Source organism: Grammomys surdaster, unplaced genomic scaffold, assembly GCF_004785775.1.
Source record: "Grammomys surdaster isolate TR1022 unplaced genomic scaffold, NIH_TR_1.0 165, whole genome shotgun sequence".
In the NCBI taxonomy this organism is placed as follows: Eukaryota; Metazoa; Chordata; class Mammalia; order Rodentia; family Muridae; genus Grammomys; species Grammomys surdaster.
Genome location: NW_021604613.1, coordinates 40,478 through 59,702, shown reverse-complemented (window position 1 = coordinate 59,702; position 19,225 = coordinate 40,478). Strand labels below are relative to the sequence as shown.

The window sequence follows — 19,225 nt, the reverse complement described above, 5'->3', positions numbered from 1 at the left end:
TGAAAGAAGCCTACAGAATGCCAAAGAGATGGGACCAGAAAAGAAATTTCTCCCGTCACATAATAATTAAAACACCAAATGCACAGAACAAAAAAAGGATATTGAAAGCTACTAGCGAAAAGGTGAAGTAACATATAAAGAGAGACCTATCAGAATTACACCAGATTTCTCAACAGAGACTCTAAAAGCCAGAAGATCTTGGGCAGATGTCATGCAGACCCTAAGAGAACAAAAATGGCAGCCCAAGCTATTATACTCAGAAAAATTCTCAATTACCATAGGTGAAGAAACCAAGATATTCCAAGACAAAACCAAATTTAAACAATATCTTTCCACTTATCCAGCCCTACAGAGAATTAATAGAAGGAAATGCCCAATACAAGGAGGGAAACTACACTCAAGTAAAAGAAAGAAATTAATCTTTTCACAACAAACCCAAAAGCAGAGAAACATACAAATATGTGTGAAGAATGAAACTTAAGAAGACCTAAGAAGATGGAAAGATCTCCTATGCTCATGGATTGACAAGATTAATTTAGTAAAAATGACCATCTTACGGAAAGCAATCTACAGATTCAATGCAATCCCCATCAAAATTCCAACTCAATCCTTCAAAGAGACAGAAAAAGCAATTCTCAAATCCAACATTCTATAAAGAATTTAGGAAACTGTCACAAGTTTCTAGAACACAAACTTGAAAAGTCATAACAAAAAAAAGGTTAAAAATTGTATTCTGCTTTACCAAGCAATTCCATTTCCATACTTTTATCCTCAAGAAATCATCACAGATTTACAATAATATTTATAATAATTCTTAAATATTACAATGAAAATGTAAAAAGGTTTAAAAGTTTTCATGGCTCTGTGCTTTAAACTCCAATATGCTGAGTTCCTAGGATAACATGGTCTTAGAAAAAGGTTCAGAAACATGTATGATTAAAAATAGTTACAAAACATTACTAGAGAAAAGTTAATAGGTTATAAACTTAAACAATGTAATTCTTTCTACAAGCCAATTAGCATGTCAAATGCAGAAAACTTGGCCAGACACCAGCCATATTAAGGGTAGTTACCTCTGCTACAACAAGTCATTATATTTTCTTGTAGTCTTTTCTTTCTCAACTTTTCTCAAAGATGTGTTCCCCCTTTAATATACTTTGCATTTATTCCTAAGCATGAATTCCCTCTTTGCCAGCTCCTGTAGCTCACCATAAAAGAACTTGTCTGCCATAGTCTTTCCAAGGCCCACTTCTTCTATCCAGTCTGTATCAGTTGTAGATGCTTCCTCAAACCATCTACCACACCTTGCACATGTGCCATGCTCTGTCCTAGATAACCTGGCTAACATCTACTTGAATGCTTGAAGACATTTCAAACTCAATTTCAAACTCTATGCCTCCTCCATTAAGCTGTTACTGTCCCACCTTAGTGAATCACTGTTTCACATGGGCTTGAGTTCTGGGTATCAGTTCTTGGATCTTCATCCAACCAGTATGAGAGCAGTTCTACCTTGCAGGCACATCCAGCCTTTAATATTGCAGCACTATATTATTATCAACAAAGTTCATGCCTAAGACCTGTGCAATTAAGCTATCAAAAACAAAAAAATACTCAAAATGTTTTAAGCTATTTAAAGATTTTGTTTGGTCACACTCATTAGCTATTATAGGTACATGTGGCCTGTAGGCTGTGGGTTTGCCACACCTAGAAGTACAGTGAGGTTTGCAAAAAAAAGAAAAAAAAATCCTTTTTAAAAAGTTTTATGCCGGGCAGTGGTGGCGCACACCTTTAATCCCAGCACTTGGGAGGCAGAGGCAGGTGGATTTCTGAGTTCCAGGCCAGTCTGGTCTACAGAGTGAGTTCCAGGACAGCCAGGGACTATACAGAGAAACACTGTCTCGAAAAAACAAACAAACAAACAAAATGTATTTATATGAGTACAATGTAGCTGTCTTCAGACACACCAGAGGAAGGTATCAGATCCCATTACAAATGGTTGTGAGCCACTATGTGGTTGCTGAGAATTGAATTGAAAAACCTCTCGAAGAGCAGTTAGTGTTGTTAACCACTGAACCATCTCTCCAGCCCTGCCAATAAAATCTTTTAACAAGAGCCTTTTGATGTTTCCCATTGGCTTTAAGATAGCATATACAAATCCTTCACGACTAATAAAATCTATAAATGACCTGGCCTGTGCTCATATCTATTGTCGTATTTTAAGCCACTACATTCCTATTAGATACCACTCAACTCTTTCCTGCCACCAAGGACTTCTCTCATACCAACTTCACTTTGTCCTACTGAGTCTCAAACTATGTACACTTTCCTGGCCTCAATTAACACTTCCAGATATACACTTCTATGATGTGTATTATTATATGATGTGTATTATTATATGGCAGAAATATGAGCATCTAACACTGAACAGAATAGCATATACCATCCAGTAGTGGGAGCACCAAGCCTGTGAGCAACCTTGTTTGCAATACAACCCCCCAATAAGGCCCAACATATTGCAGACAATATGCATTATTTTTTAAAAATTGGACTTTTAAAAATTAATGTACACTGTCAATAATTTACTACTGCAAAAGTCGCTAGTGTAATTTGTGTTCTAAGGCAATATCTTAGGGTTTCTACTTGCTATGATAAAACACCATGACCAAAAGCAACTTGGGGAGTTTATTTGGTTCACGGATTCACATCACAGTCCATCACTAAGGGAAATCAAAGCAGTGACTCATATAGAGAAGGAACTTGGGTGCAGGAGCTGTTTAGTAGCTTGGTCCTCATGGCTTACACAACCTACCTGCTTATAGAACCCAGGACATAAGGCCAGGGGTGGTACCACCCACAATTGGCTGGGCCCTCTCCCATCAATCACTAATTTAAAAAAATGCCCTAGTCTTGCTTGATCTTACAAAGGTATTTTCTCAATTGACTCTAGATGACTCTCATGCAAGTTGACAGTGTGTGTGTGTGTGTGTGTGTGTGTGTGTGTGTGTGTGTGTGTGTGTGTGTTTGTATCCATCCCTATATACTAAAGAGCTCCCATGTAAAAGTAAATCCAAGACACTATGGAGATGCATTAAACAATGTATTTGTGAACAAGACAAATACACCCCTATTTCTGAGATGCACATATTCTAAAAGAATTGACACATTAAGTGGCAAGAAATAATAGGACAGGAGAGTGATTAAGAGTTTAGAACTCTAGTTACAGAAGGTCCATGTCAAGAAAATGGCTAGAATGAACAAGAGGTTCAGGGAAAAACCTAGGGAGAAAAGGATCAGCAAATACAAATGCATAGGACAGAGCTACTTCTAGATAAGTTCCATGTGGTGGGGGGGTGGGGTGGAGGGGGTTTAGGAGGAGACTTGGGGATGGAAGGTGATATACAATATACACACTTCTGAGCAGTTTCTAGAATGACTTAGGACCTTAGGAGACATGTAAAAATCAACTGCAAGGAGAGTAGTTTTAACTTGAGTGACCAAGCCCAGGATCCATCTTAGAGCAAGCCTTCCACAGTCTCAGTTCTGTATTGCTCTGGACAACTGCTCCTTCTTGGTCCATTTCTGCCTGCTACACTGCTATACAAGATTTTAAAAGTTTCTATACAATCAATCACTTTTGACTTTAGAATTGAGAAAACTCAATTTCAGAGTTAAGCTACCTCTTAACTCTGCTATGTGTCTAGGGCCTACAGCTTCTGAGAAAAGATTATTTGAGAAAAGATATCCCTAAAACACTAAATCACACTGAAATAATTTCTTTTCACATTTAAATTAACCACAGCTTACCACTTCTCATAGAAGGTTGAGAGTTCCAACATGAAATTCTTAGTAAAAATAAAAAAACAGATAAAATCAGACAGGCTGAAAGTATTTACTCAATTTGATTAGTCAAGCTTCAACACAAATGGGACAACATTAAATTCCTCAAGAGCTAGAAAAATTAAAGTATGAAGCAAAGTCAAAACTTGCTTTAGAGTTTAAACTCAAAGAACCAATAAAAGGGCATTTTCCTTAGTCCCGGAATTAGGTGACTGAAGACTAAGTCAATTCACATGGTTCATGGGCTCAGTAAGGGTATTATCTCCTTAAGACTGGTAATGTACTAACAGATGTTAAGGTCTGTAATGAAAAAAAAAATCTAATCTGTTATTACTTAATTTTTTTTTGATACAGACGTAAACTGTTTAAATGAGAAACTCAGTTATCCACATGGTCTAAAACCCAAACAGTTTATTTGGAAACATATGTAAATTAAAAACCTGAGATAATTGTGGATGATTTATTTATTAGCAAACCGAACAAATTTCTAACACCTAAATTTCAGATATCAGATTTCTCATGATGAAACAGAAAATTAGATTACAGAAGTAATCAGACTATTCTGTGATGCATATGTGACTGTATGCATAATACTTCACAATTTTCTTTAAGCAACCTATTGTTTCAGAAAAGCTTAATAACAACATAAACATAACTTCACACCCCAAATGGAACTTGGCCATTTACAGATAATCTACATAGCTTACTTTTCCTCTGACATCCCTGAATGCTACGATGCTTAACTTCCTAGTTCTTTATAAGGGCTGGAAGAGAAAATAACGTAAATCCTTAATGGTGTTATCAGCAATACTTTTTCTCAAAGATGGGTATGGAACTCTGTCTGGTATGTCATACATACTAAGAAAGTGCTCTACCACTGCTAAACTGAAACCCTTTGATGAGAATTTAAGAACCCCTCACTAAAAATTGGTCTTTTCATCACTAATAATTAAGAAATCCTTAAACTGCAGTGACACCAAAAAAACACTGGGATGCGTTTACAAAGGTCTTCGAATTATCCAACTTATGGTACCCTGTGTAAAGATCTGTAAGACAAATTTTTAATTTTTGTCATTGGTTTATTTGGCATAAAACGTGATTTTTTTTCAAAAGTGTAAGTTCTCCATTAATTATAAGCTGGGCACATAGTGAAGAACTGACTCATCAGTGGCCTCTTTGCTCTACTTTACAGAATGACATAGCATGCTGCCTCCTAAAGACACACATACATGCATGCACGCACGCTCAGCAACTATTTACAGGAATTTCTAGTTTTCATTAAGAAAACGGTGTAAAAGTGCCTTCTATGATAAAAGAGGCACTGTAAAACGGGTCGTGGAACAGACAAATGAAAACAAAACTTCAAAATTGGTATCACATTTTCAAAATGGGAGAAAAACAAAACTCCAGTGACACAAAACTAAAAATTCACACACTCATCACAGAAGCTGGAGGCAACTAATTCACTATACACCATATTAATTTCTTTATTCCAACAAACAACAGATAATTATTCAAGGGGGGGGCTCGGAACCCTTTTTGTCTCTACGCTGACCTCTCACACTGAATATTTTTTCAGATTTACAGTAGTACTACAGAGCCTGAAGCTATACCAAATTTTATCATTTAAATCTCCTTATTCTCCACGACAACTCTGTAGCTACTCTGCTGTGAGAACTAAAAGACAGGGGTCACAACATGGGCCCGAATGAGGAGAGCAGGCTTGCAAGCTGGATAGGCAGACACCCAAGCAACTCCCAGCACCGGCACGCGGATGAAGCCTAGCCACCGAGCAGGCGCTCATCCAGCGCTCCGGGGCCGCCTTTAAGGATACCCACGGCCAGCACCTTGCCCTCCAGGGCCTCCGGGCTGACCCGGTGGCCAGAGCACTCCAGCAGCTTCCACAGCCCCTGCACTCCCATGGCGCAGGCGCTCTCAGCCGGACTCGCTGGGCCTTTGTTTCACGTTAGGGTAAAGGACGCACCCGGCTCAAGCACGCAGCACCACTCAGCTCACGCAGGGCCCACCGCTCCCTAGACGGAATCCTGTCAACCGGCTGGAAAGGAAAACCCCGCGCTGACGCACTTCCGGACCTCCCGGAAAAACGGCGGGATTTAAATATGGCGGCGGTGGAAGTGGGGGCGGGGGGGAAACGCTTCAGCCCAGATGTTGGCACGCCTTAAAGTACTAAGCAGCACGGGTGGCACTAGCACCTAATCTTTCTCCTCCTATCGCGACTGACTTCTCCCGCTGATCACACGAACTGAAACCTCTTGGCTTCCAAGTGAACGCACGAGTTGGGATTCCCGCGTTGACACTTGACGTAAATCCCACGACAGGGCACTCCGGAAGTCAGTGTAGTGTGGCGATTCAATTTTGAATCAGTGCCTCTCTTCGACTGGCTGTTAGGCGTAAAAGGTATTTCTTAACGGAGTGAAGTCTCCTTTGTGCATTTTCATTATCAGTCTCCCCATTGCCTCCCCAGCTTTGCCGATTTGGTGCTAAGTATTGGGTTCGACGAGAAAAGAACAGAAAGATGAGTATCTTGACCTTTTTTTTTTTTTTTTTAAGAAAACTATTTGCATATCATGCAGTAACCAGGTGGCAGCACAACGCAGTGCTTAATTTTGAATTTCCTCCAGCATCTGAAACCTTGAGTTCCACAGTTGTAAGAAATGACTTTGGGCAGAGTAGAGCCAGGAAATGGCACGGTACGCTCATATTAAATCTAATGCAGCCCTTTGCCTTATTACAGAGTTAGCTCTATGGAGATTACGTGTCTTCAGCATTTCTGCTCCATCATCTATCTGTAAGCAGTACAAAAGAACAATCGTATCAAGCAGAGTTAATGTGTGCAAACCACTTAGTGTACAATTGTTCAATTTTGATGTACAGTATTGTAATTCAAACCCAGTAAAAAAGATTGATAGGAATAATAGCCAGACGTAATATCATAAATATCTGGGAGATAGGCAGGGATATCACAAGTTGAAGACTCACAAGGCCTTGTCTAAGAAAAAAAGGGAGTAGTAGAAGTAGATAATTTCTGAAAAGAATCATTTACAGCATAAGTCTTATCAGAAATCAAATTTTAGCAAAAACATATCTATGTCCAAGCAGATGATTTACAGTAGCCCTGTTTACTTGTCTTAGTGCCAGCTTATTTTCCACTGGGTATAAGTCTCACAAGTGCTTTTGGCATTTCCTCAATGTGTAAAGTTATGGCCTTTGCATTTTAGTTCAGTAGTATTTTACTGAAGGCAATTTAATTGCCTGTGTAGTTTTTATCACTTCCAGCAGTAGACTATAAACTCATTGCAATTGGTATCAATCTTGACATCTGTTACACCGCTTACTTTGTAGTACATAGTGGAAGTTCATAAATGTTGCTTAAATTACCTCTCAAGTCTCCTGTCTGATGCTCCCCAGGACATTTTGCATCCTGTGGAAAATATTTGGATTAGAGGTCATCCAGATGATAGTTGAGATCTTATCTGGACCATGGAATTACTATGCATTCAGGTCGGCATTCATGTTGAATTCAAAATTCAAATGTTGCATATAAGAACTTCAGAATGTGCCTGTATCCAAAGTGATTTTTAGAAAATGATTGTCATAACAATAAGGCCATTGGGACCTAAGGGAACATGAACCAGAACTTAACAAAACCATTTCTGTGTCTAACAGAGTCATGATCAGTGATATATCACAAACACGAAGATATGTCTAAGTTCATGGATGTGATTCCTATCTCCCCATAGAGATACAGAGAGACTATCAGAGTAGCCTCTAATCAGGTATAATTGCTATCCTAATAAGAAGAGGGAGTTGGAACATAAAGGGTGCCTACAAATAAAGAAAGGGCCATGGGAGGACAAAAACAGTGGCCATCTGCCAAAAGCTTGTCTTGGTCTACATAACTGTGAGGGAAAAAAAAACCAACTTGTTTTTAAGCAACCCAAGTACCTTATTAAGAAAGTTCTAGCAAACTAAGAATCTCTATAATGCTAGGCAAGATGCTTCACCAATGAAAGCTTCAGTTTTAGCTGGCACATGTCACTACCACCAGCTGCTGGAGTGCTGTTCTGATTTTCATACGAAAGCACCTAGAAAGTGATCGCATTAAGATCAGGGCTTTTGTTTTGTTTTTATTTTTAAGTGAAAGATTGGTAGGGTAGAAATGCTCAGAGTGAAACTGAGTTAAATAATATGATAGATTCTGGAGTGGTTGCCTAGGCTCATTCCATGTCTGAAACAAAGCAATGTGAGGAACATTTCAGTTGTTACACCTGCTTGATATGATGGGATATACCCCTGTAACTGTAAAAAAGGATTAACAGGCTCTATAAATGTGGTGGTTTCAAAATACTTGGCCCATGGGAATCGGTACTTTTAGGAGGTGTGGCCTTGTTAGAGGAAGTTCATCACCAGGGGTGAGCTTTGAGGTCCTATTCTCCTAGTGTGGAAGAGACCCTTCTTCCTGGATGCCTGTAGAAGACTGTCCCCTCTTGGCTGCCTTCTAATCAGGATGTAGAACTCTCAGTTCCTTCTCCAGTACTATATCTGCCTGTAGGTTGCCATGCAGATAACAGACTAATCAATTAAAAACACATTTTCAAAATAATTATAGCAAGCACTTAAATAGCTCTCCTGATCTTCAACTACTATTATAAATACCATACTTATTAGCATACCATTCTTGCAAGCCACTACCAAAGAGGACATAGTCTCACAAGTGAGACAACTTGTAATTTCTGAGCCAATCAGTATCCTTCATTAGAAGATCTGTGAAGATTTCTAAGACAGGTTGACTAACAAATCCAATAGGACAGGAATATTGCTAGTTTTCAAAAGGAACTATGCAGGAACACTTACCTGCACACCCTGAAAACAACTTCCACGGAATTCAAACATTCTGTGCTCTAAGTAACTTTTAAATTTGTAAGCTTAAGTTTTATGTGGTCATCTGTCAGTCAGTGTTTTTAATAAAGCATATGATTAGTATACAGGAAATAAACTCATCTTATTTTCCCAGCTGCCACTTTGTTCTTCAGGTTTATATTTTATTTTGCATTTGTATTCTTTCCTGTTAGCTCTTCAAACCTATTTCTTTGAAATATTCGATTGAACTATTAAAAAAGTTTATATTGAAAATACACTTGAATTACAAAAATTCCAATCTTGTATTTTCTCAAACTAATATAAGAAAATTTCCAAATCATGTTGTGAAGTATTAGAGAATCAGTGTTCAAGTACTTGAAAAGTAGCAAGCATGGAATGGAAGTCATTGACTTTCACATTGTTTCAGTGATTATAAAAATTGTTAGATGTTTCTTATAACACTAATTACATAGAATTAACAATTTATCATATGCTTCACACAGTTACAAGGATATACGCTAACTTAAACATAGACATTAAAATTCATAGGATCAAAAGTAGAAAACAAAACTTTATTCAATGAAAACATTTTCAAAATTCCAATGTGAAGTAACAAAATCAACAACCTACAAATCTTTCAGTTCTTTACATTTCAAGCTAAATAATCTCTTCAGAAACAGGACCATTTTGTAACTCTGTAGGCTAAACATATAGGAGTGGGTAAATGGATATAAAATTCAAGAGAAAAAATGAATTTTTTTTAAAAAGTCAAAATCTGAAACCTCCCTTTGAGGTGTATTGCAATATGGTTTCAACATACTCAGCACCTTGTAATCACCAAGTTACTGATTTGCATCCTGGAATGAACCTATGACGTGAAAGAACAGCATCATAGATGTCTATGAGTCACACCTTGGTAGCAAAAGGAAAACAGCAGCAGCTAAAGAGGAGCTCAATTCTTGAATTCACACTTTCCAAAGTATTTAACACAGACTTTAAACACCTAATTGCTTGGATGTTTCACAAAAGGAAACAGCTCAGAGTTGAGAATACAAAGTTGTCCTTAGAGTGGGCTGGACATTGCCAACATGTCTTCAGTGCTATTGTTAACACATGACTCCATTAAGAGACAAGTCAAATGTGACATCTCACTGCACATATTACCATGGATATGTAGATAGAAACTTTGGATTCCGAGTGTTCTGTAACTATATCCCTAAAACAAGGTTTGTTCTAAAACATCAGACCTCACTCAAGACCTATTCTTCTTGTAACTATCTCACAGCCATGTGCCAAGTTAAGAGTATCAAGATCAATGACCTATGTCACCCACCCATCTGCACCTATAGAAAAGGTCAATTTCTTGAGTATTTTCTGCTTCTTTTTGGAGAATCCTGAGACAGTTATTCAGGAAAGCAAAGATGTGAGGTGGATACTGTTAGCACTGAAAGAATAACTAGACTAGAAAGATAATTTTAAATTAGTTTAACTATGAGCAAAAACTAGACCTTGACTGTCCCCATTGTTAAAGGACAGATGGTACCTTAGGAATCAAAGTATCTTTAATAAATGACTAGTTCAATAAATCACTTCATGCGTAAGTAGTTCACGTTTTGATGCTGTTAAATGCATTTGTGTTTTTCCTTTGAAGCAGTTTTGATTGTATTGGATTTTGTGAAACCCTTTGTCCAGATTGCTTATCTACTTTTAGCTTTAAAAGGGCAGAATTCTGTGCTTACCTGCCTGTATATTTGAAGCCACCCATAGTAATCCTATGTAGGCTTTTTTACTAGAGAACTACAGGGTATGCTGTGTACCACAAACTCTGTTCCTATTGATAGACTTAATAAAACCATCTGATGTCTTAATGCAGTCCTGTACATAACAGCTGTGTGGGTGACAACAGTGATTTAAGTTTTGGCATGATCAGTCATTGCCATTGTAATCTCTAAAGCTGTTGTAGCCACTGTTCCTTCTCTCATGGATGCTAGACATCTTCTTCCATGCTGAGTCCTGGTGGAAACTAGCACTGAAGGATCTGCCCAGACGCCCATGCTGCTTCTTAGAGATATTGTCCTCACTCTCAGATTTGGCAATTCCCGGGACATGTGTGGGAGGTTGTGATTCTTGTGTAATGGTTCCAAATGGAAAGTTCCAAAAGCCAAATCTTTGCCAACTGAGTCTCTGGAATGCTATGATGCAATGCAAATTTCCTCCAACCTAAGAAGGAAAAAAAGATGGAGACAATAAAGAGAAAATAAGTTTGTAAGTTTGTGGGGTCCTTATTGACTCCCTTGGGGTGATAGTGTTATTCTTCCACATGTCTGACAACACTACTTTTCTATTCTGCTTTTGTCAGAGCACACTAACATACTCACCTTTCACAACAGCTGCCTTTACGTTATTAACAAAGCCCTTAGGGACCAGAGCACTTGTGTTCCGTATGCCTTTCCACAGCCTAGAGTCAGCATACTCCTGACTCACAGATTAAGATCATGCTTTTCCTGTCTTGTGTAAAATCCTATCGTATTCCCTCATGTGTGTGTGTGTGTGTCTGTCTGTCTGTCTGTCTGTCTGTGTCTGTGTCTATGTTTACACAAGACTTTTGAGCCATAATCTCAATAGCGTAAAATAGCATGAAAATCCTCACCTAAGAGCTGAGATTACAAGAATGGTACCATGTGCTACCGTTCCCAGCTTCATTTACAGCAAAAGGTTGCCTACTGAATCTACATTATATCTTTCTGAAAGCTTCTTTCTTTAGTTATGCTTGAACACTTGCCTCTGCCTTGTAACCATAATTTACCCAACTTGGGCTAAGACTATGGAACTCAACCAAGGCATGTTAAGTCTCAATCTACACCTGAAAATAAGTCACCCATTGAAAGTTATTGTGCAAGAAATTTATATTCAGATAAAGCACTGAATACAACACAGCCTACATAAGAGTGATTAGCATTCTAAGCTATTGGGCTTCTACCATTACTGGAGTACTGGGTGTCATTTCCTTATGACTATCCTTAGCTGGAAGTTTAAAGTTAGCCTGAATCCTTAAAATAGTCTTACTTGTCTGACTAAGCTAGTTTGAACTTGGTTTCTGTTATTTACCAAGACAAAATTATTAATAAAGTACTGCATTCTGGTCATTTGACAAATTATTTCCAATGTAGTAATAGTCTTACCTTCTTGGTTTTCCGGAACTGCAGCCCCCTCTCTAGATGTCGGATATCTAAGAATTCTGGATTTTGAGTGTTTAGATCAGTGACAATATCTGCCCATCTATAATAAGAAAAAGGACAGTTTTGTTTAGGTCCAAAGTACCACTATAGTAAAGCTTTTTCCATGAACAAGCTGCTATAATAATTGGTGATTGTTCTCTTAGGTCAGCATTGTTCTATGGACTGGCCTTTAAAAGCTTCTTTTTCTGTGTGAGTGACAGTTGTAGTTATCCAATTACTGTCAATGTTCTCAGTTTATAATTGGTTCCTATTCTTATATGTCAACATACCAGATAATACCTGGCAGGCTAAAGCAGTGGCATGCTACACTATCTATTACACTCAAGTCAATTTATTTTCTTATTGAGGGGGGGGGATGGATGCGATTTTATATGTTGTATAAGCTGGCCTTGAACCCCTTGGTTTACAGGATCCTTTTGCCTCATTTAACAATGTGCCACTATGTGCCACAGTCTAACAAAATTACTAATAAACAAAATGCTTGTAGAGAAAAATCAAAGCAAGTTTTATAGAAATAATAAGTAAATTTGGTAAAGATGTGAATATCAAGGTCTATATAGTTAAGTCAGGGAGTTCTTTTTCTTTATATTACCATCAATAACATAAAATGAAAATTTTAAATCAATTTACAATAGGAAGAATCACTTAAAGGATGTGTGAGGTTATATGAAAAATCAAAATCACTGCTAAAGGAAATTAAAGTTCTGATTATGTGGTGATATAGTCCTTGATATTAGCTTGTAAGAGTCCATGTCATTATGATGTCAATTCTCTCTGAACTACACCATGAATTCTCAGATTGTGTCAGTCTGTGTGTATGGACAGGCAATAGTGAAAAAGAGCAAAGGCATGTGTCAGGAGCCATCATAGGGCAAACTAACAACTAGCCAGTGATCTTACTGAGATGGTCTGCCTCAGATTATAATCTGCGACAGATTTGCTCCCATAGGCAAGGCCCAGGAGAAAATCATTTTTAGAAAGATTCCTGCTATTAATATGTTTCCCCTACTATCATTAAACATATATAACAATCACTAGGTATTAGCCCATCTTTTTGAGCAGATCTATGCAGATCTATAAAGAGGTACTGTCTTGTAGTAATGTTATATAGACAAATGGATGACTTCTTAATTCTTAATGATGATCCTATAAGAATTCCTAAAATTATATCAGTATTTATTAAGCTCTTTACAGTGGGACTACTCAGAGCAAATCAAAGAGGTTGTAAAACCATTAACCAAGGTCATAGAAAGGGAACTAATGATTTATTATAGCTGCTAGGACAGAAGATAAAATATTGACTGGGTTTATCTATACAAAACTTCACTAATAACTTAGTTATGGTCTTTAACTTTCAGTGAACCTGTGGAGCTGTGACAAGTGATGAATGTTTAGCCAGAAATTACTCCTAATGGATATGCATGTAAACATTCACTGTTGTAAACTTATTATTCTATTTGTGATTTAAATTTGTGTAAACTTGTGGTGAACATTTTACCATGTGCTCATGTATTCTGAAAGGTATTTAAGTGCTGAGGACAAAGATAAGAGTCAGATCTGAGCTGAGGAGAACCTTTTTAGACAGAACATTTTTTAGTCAGGTACGAACAGAATTTAAGACAGAATAGAAGAAGAAGGCAGGCTTCTTAGCATGAGACAAAACAGGTCTATTCTTAAGGTAAGCTTAGTCTTATTAAAGGGAACAAGGCTTTTTTCTTACAAACTTGAGTTTAATTCATTTAGCATGAAAAGGGTAGAAGCCTTTTCTTTCTCTGTGCAATAAAGATTGGAGCTCATTTTTCATCCAAAATGAGTGAGTTCTTTTTGCACTGGTGCTTGGTCTTTTGCTTCAAATGCATATGTAAGGATGGATGTGTGTGTGTGTAAGTATATAATTGTGAGAATGTACGCAAGCTGGATCCAACCTGGTTTGAATGGATATGTATAAATGCGCATGCGTGTATCTGTATATAAATTCATGTGAGTTTATGCATATTTGTTTATATATAAAGTTTTTCCTTCTGTGAGCATTATTCTCTTCTCCTGGTTCAATAGAAGTTTACTGATCCAAAGAGAAGAGTGCAAGAAAGAAAAATTTTCCCCTGCCCCGCTTAGGATCTTTCTGCCTTTCGCCTTTTTCTTAGAGATCTTTCATAGGTAACTTTTTATAACTTAGTAATAAACGCTATAATCCCTTCTCAAAGTGTCCCTTTTTCTTCCTGCAACTTCTACTAGCAGGCTGAAAGTTAGAGCTGTGCAGTTCCTGCTGAGATAGAACAAAGGCCACATTACTTAATCCCCCACTGTTGGGCTACAGATGTCAGTCACCTAAGCCAGCAGCTTTTTACCCTCAGAATTAGCAAGAAAGTTTTTAGGACTTTTTGAAGTTATCACTAGCATTTCAGTATAATTAGAGAGCTAGAAGATCTGGAGGCTTTCAGTATTTAAAGCCACACCAGAGTCCTACTCTATGCCCTGTCTCAACCCTCTCCAGGCCAGGAGGCTCTCAGCAGGGGTGGAGAAACAGAGAAGGGGAGAGAGAAAGACTAGGTGACTGACTAGGAAGGAGAGAGAGCAGGCAGGCACATGCACAGGCCATTCTGTATGACTAGAGTTTGGAAGATAACTATCAATAATTGGTTCTCTCATTCTATCTTGTTGATTCCTGGGATCTAACTCAGATTATCATGCCTGCATGCAAGCACCTGTAACCTGGTAGTGAGCCACCTCACTAGTCCTAAAGATTTTATTTTAATCAAATATGCATCAGGACTTTTAGCAGAAATGAACCAATTCTAAAATTTTTTAGAGAAAAAAATTCTTAATATGTTACCTATATGGGAAAGCAAACGGGGGGGGGGGGCCGGGGCGGCGGGAGCGGGCGGGGGCGGAGACAAGGATAAGGGGGAAGGGGCCGGGCTGGGGCCCGGGAGAAGATAGATAGAATTTTGTTTTCAAACAATTCCAAAACAAAAATAAGCACATCTGTAGTAATGGGAAACAGAACTGACTAGCTGTGGGATTGGAGAGAACTAGAATGTAGATGAGCTTTCTGTGGGAGGGCTGCACAGGGTAATGACCACACAGGTGTGCATATTTATCTACATGCATCTAGTTGCACAATTTTGATCTGTTCTTTCAGTGAAGGAACTATTACCCCAATTTAAAAAAAAAAAGAAGAAGAAAAGAAAAAACCATAAACACTACTAAAACATACCTTTTGCAGTGAATGGCAGGATGTTTTCTACTTGACTCTCCAATTAAAATCCAGTATTCTACTTCTTGTGATGAGAGGGGGCCCCTGCTTAAAAAAAAAAAAAATTCCATTCATAGTTAGCTTGATAAGCGGTTTCATTCCCCCATAGAATGCTGTGATAGTTCCTTCACTGAAAGAACAGATCAAATTTTTAACTCAAAGATGGTTTTGTGAATCTAGAATGGGCCATTCTAGAAATCCTTGAATTAGATATGGGCCTTATTACATCCATATTCAAAATTTAGGGTTATAAACATTTTAGCATATTACCCCCTTGGATCAGAGGAGAAGATGATGATTTTAAACATACAATGTTCCAATACCATCTCTGGAAATTCTAATTCAAGTCTGGAAAGGAGCCTGGAGATTTGCAAAAGTTTTAAGAAAAAATTTAGATGGTTCACAGGCACAGGTATTCACTGGTGAAGCCAAACTATTAAAGGAACAGAGCAGTAGAAGTCAAAGCATGTTTTATAATTGGTAGGTACTTGAAGGAAGGTAAAAGCATAGGTTGGAATCATAAAAGAACTGCAAAAGTGCCCCTCACTCCAAAAAGTGAACAGAGCCTGTCAGGGGTTGGAGAGAAAGCAGTTTTATTCTTGCTCCTCATACACAAGCAGTATTCAGCCTCCTGAGTCCTCCAACTTCTGCTCATCTGTTTCAGGTTCCCTTAGGCACCACATCCAAGGACCTTTAAGTGGGACTTCAGGGGTCCATGGCCTCCAGTACACAAAAACCCTCCTGTCCCAAAGGTCATGCTATATTTTCCAGCCAGAATCTGGGCCCTCACTGAAGAGATAACTTCCAAGGGCCACCCAATCTTTTCATCCTCCCTAGTCACTAATCTCACCAAGCCAAGTGTGAATAAACCAGCAAAGCAGTAGGGTAAGACAGTCATGTTACCTGTTCTTAAAAATAACCTGTTTTCAGGTCCCTCATGAAAGAACTTGGTAAAGAGAATAACATTCAAACTCAGCACCCTTCTGTTGAACAAATCTCCTTCAAAGAGACAGAAGTTTGTGTGTGTGTGTGTGTGTGTGTGTGTGTGTATAAAAAGATGTTGTTCTAATAACAGAAACTGGATTAAGAAAAGCAAGAGGCAAATATAACCAAGAAGATTAGAGATGAAACTGTTCCTGAGCTCCCTTGGAGAAAACCCCTAACAATTCCTTAGTTCTTCACTATGACGATAGAAGGTGCTTTTTAATGTAGCTTTTTTTTAGTTGTAGCACTCTTGACACAAGAACATGTAAGGCAATGGAAAGGACACTGGGCATAACATAGGAAGGCCCCTGCACCTGTGTATAATAGTCATAAAAGTGGTACATCAGATGGCTTTTTCTTGCAATAACTGAGCAACAGCTTTGAAATGCAAATCAGTCCTCCAAAAACGAATGCTCACTCGGTTTGAATAAAACACATTACCAAGCTTGCCGATTTCTAAGGGGCTAGAATCTGTTTAAGTTCCAAGAGTATGTTGTACATCAAATTTTCCTAGTGTTGTGCCTTTATCAAGTATGGCAATGCTTACCTGAATGCTTTGTTAGCTTTAACAGGGGTTGCTTCAAAGCCAATTGGACAGAAGTAATGGTTTTGGCAATGATAGATATAAGCCAGTGACTCGTCTTTCAGTCCTCGGGTCAACTTTGATAAGGCCCCTGGTGCTTCAAAGAGAAAACCAGACAAACTGAGGGACACAAAGCAATGTCCACATTTAATACAAAGGACTAGTTAAGGACTAAAAGACAGAATTTGGAATACACTGACATTTTGAGTTTCATCAAGGGAATGAAGAGCTACCCATGTGAGCAAAAATATGAATGAATTTACTTTAGTTTTGGATAAACTCAATAGCAAAACAAGTGAAACATGTCCTTGCTTATCAGAACTTTCTAAGAATATACCAAGTTGTCTAAGATATTCAATGATTGCGTAAAGCCCAGTAATTGCACAATCATAGTCTTAGCTTTTCTGCTTCTGAACATCTCTCACTACCAGCTTCTGAATGAGCATGCCTGTGGGGAAAAATTAGAGACCGCAGTGGTGGTGTCCCAGGCAGGAGGATCGCCTATGGTTCCAGAGGACGGGGGCTTTGTGACGGTAAGCCCCAATGACACAAGGAAGTCCTTGGTTCCAAAACGTTTATTGTCATGACTGATGGTGGATGAATCTGGAAGTACGCCCTGTAAAACTCAGGCCAGTCCCGAGTTAAATAGGGAGGGAGAAAGGGGGACGATTGGGGGAGAATCAGGGGAGGATCTGGGGAGGCATGCTTAATTTGCTCTGCCCTCTGGCCTTTATTAGTATGTAAATCCCTAGGGCCTGAGGCCTCTAGTCACACCCTCTACCTGTGCACTTTGGGAGGGGCTCTCTGGCCTTCATTAGTATGTAAATCCCTAGGGCCTGAGGCCTACAGTCTGGCCTACTTGACTGAACAATGTAATTCTATGGAGACTGGACTGCTTTTCAGGACCTTGAGTTCTTGGGGCATGCTGAACTCCTGCGGGTTCTCATGCAGAGACTCGGGGTTCTAAGCCCAGCCATGACCCAGAATACCCTTACGCAGTCCCACACATGCCCAAGTGAAACATATGTGTCTATAAACTCTCACATATAAACTAAGTCTCCAAAAGATTTACAAAAGAACCTTAAATTAGATTATAGACATTCTAATGTCTAGATGAAACATCTACATCCAACTTAAAGTTTGTTAATGCATATGAATAAACACAAACCTTAAATAACAACAAACTATAACAATGGTGTGCATGCATACACATACACACACATACACACCTGCCACATAATAACAAATATTATCATTGTATTGGCTCATTTTGTGTCAACCTACACAATCTACAGTCATTTGAAAGGAGGAAACTTTGATTTAGAAAATACCTTAGTAAGATATGGCTGTAGACAAGCCTGTAGAGCGTTTTCTTAATTGGTAATTGATGTGGGAGGGCTCAGTTCATTGTGGGTGGTGCCATTCCTGGGCTGTTGGGTCTGGATTCTATTAAAAAGTAGTCTGAACATTCCATGGGGAGCAGGTCAGTAAGCAGCATTCTTCTATGGTCTACATCAGGTTGTACCTCCAGGTTCCTACCATTTTGAGTTCCTGTTTTGGCTTTACTCAATAGACTGTGTCAGGACACACCAGCCAAATGCCTCCCTAAGTTGCTCTGGTCATGGTTTCCATCACAGCAAAAGAAACACTAAGATAATTGTCTTTCTACACCTGTCACACAGATGAAAGTCATCAGCTTTTCCACACACATCATACAGATCAAAGGCATCAGCTTAGCAGTCAGGCTGGAGCTGCACAGCTGTTTCTCATCTGTTGCCCATCACTATAATATAATAATATAATAGCTATCAAATGATTTCCAAAGTATTAGCATAAGAAACTTGATTTTATCAGCACTCAGTACTCAAAGCCATTAATTGAGGTTTCATTAGCTTCCATTCCTGGAAGAACTTAAATTATTCATTAACAAGTAGTCTATTAAAACTGGAAACCCTTAAAAAAGCAAGCTGAAAGCCTGTATGGTGTGTTCACAGCAATCAACTTTCTGGCCACTGAAATACCTGACGACCACCAAGATCTGCTAGTCAGTGTGTCTGCAGCAGCTCCACAGAGGCAACCTGCTCACAAGGGTTTTGGGGTGGGAGCTCTGCCTATGCATATGTTAATGTTTCTGGTCTCTGAAGTTCCATCAAGGCATTCCACACAGATTTTCAGTTCCAGGTGGATCTGCACAGATAGGGAGTCCTCTCTACTGAAACCTCTATCTCACAAAGGCCAATAATGATTAGCCACTCCACAGGATTGACTTATGTTCTCTCACATCTTAAAAACTGATCCCCTTGGCAGTTTAGATGAAGAATTTTTAGAAATAAATTCAGTACAGTCTTTCATTTCCATAAAAGAACATGATTGTTCCAGGTGGATTAAGATAGCTTTACTCTATATACCCAAACATTGTAAACGATGACTATTACCACAACTGCC

The 19,225-nt window shown here is 38.6% G+C and overlaps 2 protein-coding genes across 5 annotated transcripts in view; both read right to left on the bottom strand.

The window, feature by feature from the left end:
• Positions 1-5,895, bottom strand: part of Ercc5 (ERCC excision repair 5, endonuclease) — a 46,159-nt gene extending 40,264 nt beyond the window's left edge. Inside the window, 1 exon segment of the mRNA XM_028765580.1 lies at positions 5,672-5,895. Within this exon segment, the coding sequence (XP_028621413.1) occupies positions 5,672-5,759 (88 nt within the window). The 5' untranslated portion in view covers positions 5,760-5,895.
• Positions 5,896-9,269: 3,374 nt separating this feature from the next.
• Bivm (basic, immunoglobulin-like variable motif containing) overlaps positions 9,270-19,225 on the bottom strand; it is a 31,656-nt gene continuing 21,700 nt past the window's right edge. For 3 of the 4 annotated variants that reach the window (XM_028765582.1, XM_028765584.1, XM_028765581.1), the window contains exons 7-10: positions 16,745-16,877; positions 15,175-15,261; positions 11,901-11,997; positions 9,270-10,938 (exon numbers count right to left, since the gene is read on the bottom strand). In XM_028765582.1, the coding sequence (XP_028621415.1) occupies positions 10,645-10,938; positions 11,901-11,997; positions 15,175-15,261; positions 16,745-16,877 (611 nt within the window). In that variant the 3' untranslated portion in view covers positions 9,270-10,644. The remainder of the gene's footprint in view (positions 10,939-11,900; positions 11,998-15,174; positions 15,262-16,744; positions 16,878-19,225) is intronic. The other variant, XM_028765585.1, reaches the window with a different exon arrangement.